General features: G+C 42.4%; 1 protein-coding gene across 7 annotated transcripts in view; it reads right to left on the bottom strand.

Moving 5' to 3' along the window:
- Positions 1–12086, bottom strand: part of INO80D (INO80 complex subunit D) — a 46233-nt gene that overhangs the window by 33593 nt on the left and 554 nt on the right. For 5 of the 7 annotated variants that reach the window (XM_074548309.1, XM_026791659.2, XM_005484148.4 and 2 more), the window contains exons 2-4: positions 10883–10952; positions 3186–3281; positions 2832–3078 (exon numbers count right to left, since the gene is read on the bottom strand). In XM_074548309.1, coding sequence (XP_074404410.1) covers positions 2832–3049 — 218 coding nt within the window. In that variant the 5' untranslated portion in view covers positions 3050–3078; positions 3186–3281; positions 10883–10952. Of the gene's footprint in view, positions 1–2831; positions 3079–3185; positions 3282–10882; positions 10953–11369; positions 11937–12046; positions 12082–12086 lie in introns of those variants that run through there. The other 2 variants (XM_074548311.1, XM_074548310.1) reach the window with 2 other exon arrangements.

Below are 12086 nucleotides of genomic sequence, written 5' to 3'. Positions count from 1 at the left end.
GTGAGTTGTCTGTGAGTTATGCTCAGCTGACAGTATCACAATAAGTAACTAATTCAGGGGGTTTTCCCCTTCCTCAATCAGCACCAAAGGCACTTATTCTGTGCAGGTAATGTCAAATTAAGTCCACAAATATGGTGGGTTGATATCTATTAAAATTATCATAACATGAAGCACACAAAACGTGATGGGCTCTGAAGAATTCAGCTGGACTGTTTCCTGCATCCACTGGGAAGGCAAGAATTTAGACAGTCAGGTTTTCTACCTACAAATGCATTCTGCTTCTTAGTACACCCCAGTTTGGTATCAATTGTCATCTCTTACTTAAAAAAAGACACATACAAACTGGGGAGCAGCTTGTATATTAACAAAGAATTTAACAATTCTCTTAAGTGAGAAGAAATAGAGACAAAATAGTGTTTAACTCAACTATATTGTAGTAAACCTATATTTAGAAATCAAGTTGCATTTCATTATCTTTGTGTGTATCTGGTTAAGAAATAAGTAGGAGATGTCTTCAGAGAAAAGAGAGATATAAAACCCATGTGTGTATCATCCCACATATACATATTCTCTAAAAAATATAGTGAATAGAAAAATCAGACTTCAAATGAGGCAATGAAGTCACATATATTAATAGATTTAATTTGTAGAATGTTAATGGTCAATAAGAAATGTAATAATATGGCATCATATTAACCATCTTTGTGGCCAGTAGCATCTCATTTGTCTGGGGTCAAGTGATAATTCTTCTTAATTATCTGTGGACAGACTATGAAGCTTTTGGCATATAATGCATGCATCATCTTGAAATACTTTTTTTTAACAATTTCTAAAAGTATAAAAGAAGATAGCTGTCAGAGCATCATACAGCCTGCTTCTGATCCTGTACAGTTCCATGTCTAAAACTGTGACAAAATGACCATCTGACAGTAATTCTGTACACAGAAATGAAAAGCTATGAGTGAAGAACTCAGACACTACAAACATCTTTATATTGAACAGAGTGTGAAAAAAGTCTTCTAAGAAACAGATACAGGTTTGCCTGCCAAAAAGAAGTTTAGAACAGCCTCAGTCTTATCACTAGCATTCATTAAATGTTATTGTTAAAATTAAACTCTGCCCCAGAACCAGTCTTCTAAAATATTCTTTCAACTATCACATCCTCTCATTTGAAATTAAAAGTTTATTTTCTCTTTCAGACACCTGCTGTCCTCTTCAAGTACTGTAATGTGACACTCGACATGCAACTGAATTATTCTAATATAACATACACCAGATGTCATGACCACACTTCACTTTAACTTGAGAAAAATCAAAAAGAACAAAGTGTGAACTCAATTCAAGGTGTAAAGAAAAATCACAAATTCCATGGGAACATATGAGACATAAAAAAGTGTCATTAAGTACTATTACTTCTATTGTTTTTTAGTATGACCCCTGGTAAACAGGAACGGTTTCAGTCAGCACTTGCATCTGAAATTACAGCATACCATTTGTGCTCACAATTTCTATGATCATTTCTGTGAGCTTATTTCCAAAGAGCCTCAATTGTACAGTAGCAAAGAAACACTCACTGACTGTCAAATTACAGCTTCAAGTTATTCATCTTGTGCCATTTGAGCATTTGCCCTACAGCTTTTGACAAACATTCATGTTTTTTTCTCACTTCATCAGTCTCCTCAGCTGAAATGGCAGGTGAAGTGCAAGTTAATTTAGAGCACAGTCCAACTGTTGTTTCAGACAAGAGAGGGAGCTGTGAGCTGAGAAGGAAGTTATATGTAGGGTACAGTGGGAACACCACTAATAATGCAAAAGGTTAGTGAATGGCAGCTAATAATGTGAAAGGTCAGTGAATAGTGGCTTGAATTTTTTGGCACATTTTATTCATATTTTAGGTTTTAAAAAGCATTTCTACAAGAACAAGCCTCAGATAGTTAACATACATGTTAATTAAACACTGCATTGATGGCAAAACCTGCAATGACAACTCTGAAAAATAGTCATATATTGATGGCAGACCAGATTAGACAAATTCTGCTACTTCAGCCCGAGCAGCACCAATGAGACTGGTGTTCAGGAAGTCTTAAGGAGCAAGGAAGAATGCCCTTGTGGTTACAGTATGGGCTGCAATTCAGGAAATCTGCTTTTAATTCCCAACTCTCAACAAGTTCAAGGACTATATTTTGCTAGGAATTTAATACCCAGGCACTCTGGGCATCTTCATTTGGGGAGGGAGGGGGAGAGAAATAAGGGAAGCAAAGAAGAAAAGGAGTATGTGGCGCTTTCCCAGCTGGCTCATCTGTTATCAACTAATATTTATCTTATTCCAGTAAAACAATACTAGAGATCAGTACCAAATCACCAATACTGAATTGTAATTCTGGATTTGTCCCTACGTGTCACTGCCCCTTGTGTCCAGAATATAAGCATTTTCAACTACTTGTCCTGAAAAAGCAGATGGAACTGTGCTTTTGGTACTGCTGGCTAAACAAGCAGGCCTTTTGGAGAACATGAACTGTGAGTGACAAAGCAAATGAGTTAGAACAGCTGATATTGTGCAGCAGGTTTGATCCACAGTTTATAGTGAATTTGTGAAAAGCAGTGAACTCCCCCATAAACTTCCTTTGGATTAAGTCACTGCCCTCTCACTGAGTACTTGACTCCCACAGAAAACAAAATAAAGTTTACTGGTCTTAAAACAAAATTCTCAAAGGAACATCCTGGAATACAATTCACTCTGACCAGTCCCTCCCTCATCCTGAAACCAGGCAGCAACTTAAATAAAACGTCCCAGCCGCTTCCCACTTTGCAGAGAGGAAAGCACAACTCACCTACGGTCCTCAGACTTGGGGATGGGGTTGGTGCAGCGTTGGCTGTTGTACTTGGCCACATATTCACATTGCTTGAAGGGGGCAGTCTTGTCCTCCAGAACGTGTCTGATGCAGAAGGCGTAGCCGTTAAGTCGCCTCTGCTTGCACAGTTTGGGGCTATACGAGCACAAGGGCTTATTGTCAACCTCAGAGAAGTGTATGTGTTTGCCTTCATACATCACGTGACTCTATTCCTTGTGAACATCAGCTGAAAGAACCAAAATATTGAGACAAATCACATAAGGGAAGAAAAACTGCATTCAGTTCTAGGTTGTGTGTTTCATTCAGGCCAGAAAGAAGGATCTAAAACAATACCTGATTTTAAATCTTCTGTACCATGTCAGTGTTAAGAGAGAGCCCCAAGGACACCACTATCTTGGAATGATGATGAACCAAGATGAAGCAGATTGTCTAAGGAAAACATCAAAAGGGTCACTGTCAGTCAAAATAAAACAGATATTACTACAGTAAGTAAACAGGCACACGTAGTCACCAAGCCCGTGGTTCAGCTACCATCCAATAAAACAACAGCACAACAGTTTTCAATCAGTAGTCACAGATCTTGGAAAACATTAAAGAAATTACTGGGGGAAAGAAAATTCTACTGCCACCACACTTAAATAATTTTAACAGAACTTCACTCATCTACCAGAAAGTGATTAGAAACAAGTTGAAAAAGGTTAAGTGTCAGATTAGATCACCTGCTTTCATAAATCAAGCTGAAAGATGATTAACCCATTTGATTGCAGAGGGTTTACTTCAAGGTATCTTTGTTTACAAAACCACCACAGACTGTCTTTGCTCTGCAAAATTACTTTGCCCATCAGGGCAACAACGCTTTTTTTAAGAAAAGCTTTCTTTACCACACCTGATGACCAGTCTTTCAGATTTTGTAGCTGCTTACAATTTCTGCAAGCATCCATGTGCAGTCCTACCTGAGGTCATCATGATTCTTCAAAGTTTATCCTACCTCAGTGTTCCTATTTTAGGGAAATGCAGGCATTAATACCAGTCAGTACTCCCATGAATGCCAGAAGGGCTGAAATGCCAAATCAGCAAGAGGCTGGGGTCCTACAGTGGTTCCTACAGTTCCCAAAGCAGGTTCCTACAGTGCAAATCCATGCAGTTGTAAGGTACTTTTTCATATCCCAAGATTATGGAGGTCTTTGGCAATAATCTTTTAAAAAAACCAAACAAAACTCCCAAACCATCCCAAAGTAGTGTCAAAAAAATTAACAGTACATATATTCTGCAGCTACTGCGATACACTAAGCTTAACCTGCAAAAGGTAGCTTTTATTCAGGAAGGTCATCCTGAAGCACTGGAATGAACTCTTTTGGGCACTCAGTTCAGTTTCATATGTGTTGTACACCAAGGAAAGGAATATTCATAGAGATGATATTCAGGAAATATGTAACAAATTAGAGGCACATGACAAATGTACAGATTACCACCTCAATGAAATTACTTGTTCCTGAGGCCCAACATGGCAAGAACAGAATTGCAAGGAGGAAACCAACAAAGACTTTGAGGGAAAGATGCGCTTTCCTCTTGTAAAGGTACAAGCCTCCACTTTCTGCTGTAAAAAAAGTACCATGAGAAAATGACAAAGCACTACGGCACTGGGGGATCTAGAAAACCAATTTTAAGTCACTAGGGCAAAACAAAACATCCTATCCCACAGAGTAAACAACATAAATCTGACCTTCATTAGCATATATCTAGCTGTAGATGCAGAAAGACTGAAGAGTATTAAAAGACTTAAAAACACACTTAAAATTCTTGGAACAGCTGTACATGCACACACACCGCATTACCGAGCATACGAATGGAGACAGGTGCTATAGATTGTAACTACTGCAAGCAACCTGAACAATCATTTGACAACAATGGTAACTTTGTATTTCCTCTTGATACACATTTTCCCTTTCCAAGCACACTGGGAAGCGACCAGCCCCAGAGGCAGGAGCATCATGCTTTGCTTACACCAGAGAGCCACAACATACACACAGTCACCTGGACCAATTTCAATCACTTTTCCCAACTTTTCTACAACATGTCAGTCTTAAGAACAAGAAAGTTCACTGTTGACTGTTTGCTTCAAAAAGACAGAACGGGAAAAGGGAACAAACAATCTCTTTAGCATGTTAAGGACCGAACATTCCTTTCAGTCACCTTGGCTCAGGCAGATACTGATACATCCTCCAGTATTCAGCAACAACATGAAGGAAACACATAAATCCCATGGGAACACGATGACCATACAGGAGCTGTGGTCAGTGTTTGCATCCCATGTGCTTGAGAGATGGACTCCTCTATTACTATGGCAGCAAAAGTAATCAAATGAGTCTCAACTACTTGTGACCCACACACACAACACTGACAGAAAGCCTTTTGCTGGAGAGTCTGCTTCTCTCAGTTTATCAAAGCCTGGATTAGGCGGCATACTGGACATAAAACTTGAAAGACCAAGTGTATCTTGCAGACGGAGTGACCCACATGTTGCTCTCTATTTTCTTCTGGTTTATTTATCACCTTCTTTTAAACTACCACTATCGTGCTTTGCAGAGTTTCTGATGGATCACTAATTTTCTCCTCTTTTGTACAACCCAGCTGTATTTCTTTTCTGAAGGTTAGCAGGCAATAGACCAAAGAAAGAGCTCCTTAGGATAGTTCCAAAGTAAACAGTGAGAAATGCATACCTTGTGTGCCTCCGTTAAGCTTCTGTAAGGAAACTGCTCCACAGTTCCCAGCCACTAATCCTAGATTTATTCTTGTGGCCACAGTCTTATTTTTGGATTTAACTCATAATTAAGTCTTATTTTTGCATTTTACTTGACTGTGTCAAGGCAGGCACAGTATTTCACTTCTCATTTGTCTGAGAGATACAGGGCACAAGAGCAATGCCATTTGAAACACTCACACAAAAATACTGACAATAATCCCCAGGGAAACCAACGAGCATGAACGTGAGTTTTTGGGTCCATACATACACTAAAAGAAGCTCATGCAAAAATAGCCATGTTAAAAATCCTGACAGTAATCAATTACTCCAAGTACAGAGCAAGGAACAAGACAGCCAAGAAATATGGTAGCCAACCAATGTTATAGTAAAAAAACAACACAGCAATTTTCTCAAACTTGCAATTATATCTTTATTGGTAAATTCTTAAACAGACTCCCCAAAAGACATGTCACTATGTGGATACATTGCCAGGAACAGAGACTGAAGTTGGACTTAATCTAAGAAGAGCTTTTTTTTTTTTACTTCCATGGCATACCATATAAGAGAGAGAGTGTGTGTGTATAAATATATATATAAAAATAGCGAAGACACTTAAATCTCTTCATTCTGATTTAATCTAATGCAGTGTTTTGTTTTTAACAATTTACAGGAGTTCTTATCAGAGCTTTTTGCTGCTACGTAAAAAGTAGCACAAGCATGAAATAGGCACATGTCACTTAACTGAGAAGAAATGAAACTACACTTAGCTAAATAGTGGGTGGGGGAGAAATTATTTTTGTCCCACAGGATTCAGTAAGAGATGACAGAAACACGGACTTCCCCTGGAAAAAGCAAATGCTTAAGCAGCTGTACTTCACTATAAAAATATCAGAATACAAAACTCTCTGGAAGCTGTTTTCGGTTTTGCATTTATACTCTACATTGAAGATGTAGGAAGGTTCAACAGGAAAAAAAAAATTCTGCCTGCATGTGCTCAAACTAACTTTAGCCACAACCCGTGAATGAGAAACCAGAAGCTGCTTCTTGAGGAACCTAGATTTTCCTCAAACAACTGATTCTAAATAAAAGATTCTGAGCTACTAAGAAACAACAGGGCAAAGAACAGAAGGGAATCCAAAAATGCATGCCCTTGTGAAATAAAAAATCATGGTAGGGAATAAGGTAAATACAAAGCAGCCATACCAGATCACAAAACATTGCAGCTAGAGGTACCTGATGAAGTCAGTAAGAGATTGACTCAAAACATATCAAAGAAGTATTTCTTCATTTTTACTATTCACAGGCAGTGAACTGCTGGAGCTTGCAGTCACATGAGACTATGGAGGCAGACACTACCATCAGGTTCAAAAAGGCAATAGAGAAGTTCATGGACAATGGGGACATAAGTGATGCACTCTCTAGCATGACCATTTAAACAAATATGAGTGGTGGAGGAGTAAGAGAAGAAAGCACAAAAAAAGTGTCTGGGCTTTAATGCCCTTCCTAAGTAGCATCACTTATTCCTACTGCCCTGGACAGAACATTAGGTTGGATCCAAGGTAATCTGACCCAGCAGGGTATTTTTCACATTCTTAAAAGTTTATCACTAATATTTGTAACTTCATAACACATTCACTTCTCCCTTTATCCCATTTTTTATTCTTGAGCAGCTGACAGGAATAAAATCTCCTCCCTCTGGCTAAAGTCCTATCTGGAAGTGTGAAGAAGAGTAACAAACTTAGCACCCCAGCAAGGCTTTATAGCAAGGACAGGCAGGACACAGAGCAAAGTCACACTCTGAGACATCAGCACTTAAGAGCAGAGCTATTTGTCCTGCTGAGTGCAGCCACTGGTTGTCCATAAGATAACTGAAGGTGGTTTGCACAGTGACTGCAAAAAGAGAAATGGAAGATTTCAATACACACAGGAACACACCTGTCCAACTGCCAACACCTACTATCACCCTCTGGAAGAAGCCAGCTTCCAACTTGCTTTTAGCACTGGCTTTGCAGTACAGGCATAATCAGCTCTCTTGCAGTGCACATCAGCTCCAAAGACAACACAGTTGTAGCTCTGCACTCCACACACTTTCTTCCAAAAGAGTTAAACACTCCTTCAGAGAGGCTGGAAAACAGTGTAGCAGCAAACTTTGGAGGATGAGCTTTAATACAACCATACCCAAGTAGCAGCATTATGTCATACAGAAATCTGGTACCTGACACTGTGAGTAATCCACAGGGAAGGCAATGGCTTACTCACTAACAGTAAACCCAAAGCACCAGAGCCTCAAACTCAGATCGGTAATTTTGCGCAAATGCTGTGCTGAAAATATTAGAGTATTTTAAATCATGTGGGTTGAAACATTCTTAAACATATGCTCAGAACTTGACATTCAATGTACGTAAGACCCTTTTAGGCAATGGAATCCCCAAATGCATTGTAAATTGCAAGGCAATTATATGCTGGTGGTTAAAAGATGTATAATTAAGAGGACTGAGCTCAGAGCTTCACACACTGCATCCAAACAAAATCCACAACTACAGAGGTCTTTACTGTGTTGTTTGCATTTGCTAATACTAGCCTAAATTTCATGTTAAATTGCTTGGTGTGCTCATGACATCTCCATAGGTTCCCAAAACCATCAGCTTGGGGCCAGAAGTAGAACATGGATCTACAAGAATCTCAGCTTCTCCACAAGCACAAATAACATAAATAGTAGTTTTGTCATTTCCTCTTGACCAAGAAAGAACAAGTGCCTGTCACTGTCAGACCCATTTCCTGAAACTGAGCAAGCAAACGGAGTGCATGATGTTTGGAAACATGGAATTTCATCCGCTCCAAGATGAACAGAAGCCACAAAGCTCATGACAAAAAAGACAGGCACTTAAAGCTATTTTATAGCAAAACTTTTCAATTGGTGTTAGTAAGCAGTATACTTCTAAGTACGAATCTAAAACATTCATTTTCTCTATTTCATAGCAAGTAATACCTCTATTTGAAATGTTTTATTCTATCAAGAGAAGCTGTACTACATCTAATTGTGATCAACATCAACACCACAAAGTTGTAACTTCTGTCCACGTGCTGTGATCTAACCATAAGTTTGGCTTAGTTCTAGTCTTTTAACAGCTCCATTCTCTACTACACTCAGCTAGCAAACCAAGAATGCTGTAATTGTGGAAACAAGAGTCTTTTTGTCAGTAAAAGCACTCAAATTGAGACAGAGGACACTGGGAAGCAACGCACATCAGCTACAAGAGTTCCTGTACAGAACGCTTTCATTAACTAGAGTACAGTCCTTACTCAGGAAGGCCTCTGAAGTGCAGGTACTGCAACACACATGCAGGTGCCCTGACAGATCAAGGCATTCAACATGCTAAGATCTTACAAGATATTTTTAGATACCACCTGGAATCGTATTTTGGACTACTTTTTTTCATATGTTAAGATGTACCTGGGAAGAAAGAAGCAATATTGCCCTCATTCTGCCTTTTTAGAAAGCTTATTACTTCAGTTCTGGCAAAAGGCAGTTTACATTGCATAAGGATGTCCAATATATTAACAGAAAAGCAGCAGAATGTTTTAGGCAACACTGGGAAAACGGATTATGTTTTAGAATATAACACAATAAATACAGAATTAAACTTAAGCATTATTCCTAATAATAGCAACAGCTACAGAACTTACAGACTTGTAACTGGTTACAATCAAGAGCAGAAAACATAATTATGAGGAGGAAAATAAGAAGTCTCCCCTCACAAACTGAACAGGTTCTTTTTGTTTTCCTACACCACATGAACTTAAACAGGAATTTTAATTTCAGCTGGTTCACTCATCTATACTTCATAGTATCTTAGAGAAAACCTGATAAAGATAGCCCAAACCCTAAAAAACAACAAACAGTTAAGACTCTACAAATTTTAGAAACTTCAGAGGATTTGTAAAGAAAAAAGAACTTACGTAGGAAAATGTGTAACTACTGTCAAGAGTACATTCCTACAGATTTCAAAAACTAATTTCCTAAACATGGCTATTCCTGACCTAAGGTTCAAGATGGGCTCTGTATCTTGAAAGTTTTTTGAACAAGGATTTCTCTATTTGAGCAGGTCTCCAGGCCCCAGTCCTGCTATCACATCCTCACAGGGAGGTTGTCACGCATGGTTATTTCAATGTAGTTATAAACAGGCCTGGGTTTTGCCAGGATGAGCAGGGCTGCAAAGAGCAGCCTTCAGATACAGCAACAAATGGACCCTTTATGACATTGCAACATGGCAGAAATGTATTTTAGAAACGTCTCAAAATACCAAAAGCAATATCCTGAGATAAAGCAGAGATTAAACATACCATAACACAAATTGCATCTGTACTTGGGAAAAAAAAAATAAGTCCAAGTCTTTTATTTATTCAAATAACACATAGCCTGCCTTTCCAGATGAGGTTAAACAAAATACCTTTGTCTTATTTTTAGTCCCAATACTACAAAGACAAATAAACTTATTTTCTCACAATACAATATCATTCTTGCTTCAGTAGGAATACTCAATAAATAAACCAATAGAGCTCCTCACAGAGGAGCCTTTCAGCAGGTATAAGCTATTGGAGTTTCAGTGTGTTCCTAAAATAAATTTGTACCTCCTGATGATTTACCAGACCATGAGAACACAGTACACACAGTTCTGTAGGATCAGATCCTACACACAAATTCAATCAATCATCACAAAAATACTGAATATCAAAATAACCCCCAGAACATAAATTTAGCGTTGCTTCCAGTAAATAATTTAGCTTTACAATTAATAAAACTTGTGTGATCTTTTGTATGTACTACAAACAGCTCATGCAAAAGGCTGAATGTCACCAGTTTGTAAGTGACAGCTTCACACAAAACACGAGCTCTCCAGTTCAGCCATCAGCAGTGGTACCTGGCGGGTATGGCCTGAGCGTGGAATACTGCCACTACAGGTGAGCCCATAGGGGAGGGCACCTGTCTACAGGGGAACAGTGCATTGCCCTAATTTTGTCAATTTTAAGTCTCCCAACCTTCAAAAACTAAAAGGCCTTAAAGTAAACCTGCATCGCACGTTGTCGAGTAACTAAGTTAGAAGTAACTCTATGTATTTTATTCAGATTGTATAATATAAGGCTTTAAGGTGAGTGTCACTGTCACTTCTAAAATTCGTTTGAGGTTACTTGTACAAAGCCATTATAGTTTTGACCTAAAAGACACATTAAGGAATATCTGACCGAAACGTGCCACCTCCCACATTAGAAACCGGAGCTATTTCACCTGTGCGGGGTGAAGTGCGATGGTGGGTCTTCCAGTGCACTCACTTCACAACTACCAGACGTTCTTTTCCCTGAAAAAAAGGATCCTTTCATTTTCAGTCCTGGGGGGCAGCAGCACCTCACACAGACCCCCCAGCCTAGCGGGACCCCAGCCCTCAGGGGCATGAGAGGGGGCCAGACACAGCCCCTGCCGTGTAGGGGCTACCGGAGCGCTGCCCTCCCCGGGCTCAGGTGCCAGTGGCTGTGGCTCCTGTCCCGCTAACGGGTCCCGGGACAGCGGGGTGCCCGAGGGACCCCGGCCCGGCCGGGCTCAGGCAGCCGCCGGCCCCGGCATGTGCCCGGCACCGAAGGTGCTGCCCGGGCAGCCCCTACCCCTGCCCCTGGTTCCGCGCTCGGGGGCCGGCCCGGGGCCCCACGTGCCGGCAGCTTGGGGGGCGGGGGGGACACTCCGAGGGCTTCCCCGCACCCCCAAAATCGCCCCCCGCTACCTCCCAAAAAGTTGCGCGGCCAATCCAGCAGCCGCCGGCCCGGCCGAAGGGGGTCACCGACGGGGGGGAAAGGGGGTACGGGACGGGCGGGGGGGAACCTGCGGCCGCATTCTGAGGTGCCCCCGCCCCGCCGGCACCGTCCCCACGGCCGCGGGCGGGGGGTGGCCGGCGGCGCCGGTTGGGGGTAAAGCACCCCAAAAACGCTGCGAAACTTTCCAGGCCGCGGCCGGCGCAGCCCCGCGGGACCGGCACCGCCTCCACCGCGGCGGCCCCGCACCGGGCTGGGGGAGGGGGTGCCCCCCACCCCGGCACCGCTCATTAAAAGTCATTTCGGCAAATTAATGCCGCCCCCGTCCCCCCGTCCCGCGGCCCTCTCGCCCCGCGCGGGGGGCGGGGGGGCTTGGGGGGGGTGGGGGGGAAGAGCGGCCCCAACCGCGGCGCCCCCTCCACTTCCCCCCAGCCGCCTGGCCCCGGCGGCGGCGGGGCTCGGCCCGTTCTGGGCCCGGGGCCCGGCGCGGGGGGCCCGGCGGGGCGGAGAGCGGAGCGACCGGGCCGGGCCGGGCCGGGCCGTGCCGCGGCCTACCGCCCCCCCGCCCCCGTTCTCCCCCGCCGCCCTTCACCTCCCGGGCAAAGGCGCCGCGCCCGACCCTCCCGCTGTGCCCCGGCGGCCGTCTCACCCCCCTCCGGCGCTCCTCCCGGCGCCCGAAAGCTTCAAAA

Source organism: Zonotrichia albicollis, chromosome 10 (genome assembly GCF_047830755.1).
Source record: "Zonotrichia albicollis isolate bZonAlb1 chromosome 10, bZonAlb1.hap1, whole genome shotgun sequence".
NCBI classification, from domain to species: domain Eukaryota; kingdom Metazoa; phylum Chordata; class Aves; order Passeriformes; family Passerellidae; genus Zonotrichia; species Zonotrichia albicollis.
The sequence above is the reverse complement of the archived record's forward strand: the minus strand, read 5'-3'. Positions and strand labels throughout refer to the sequence as shown.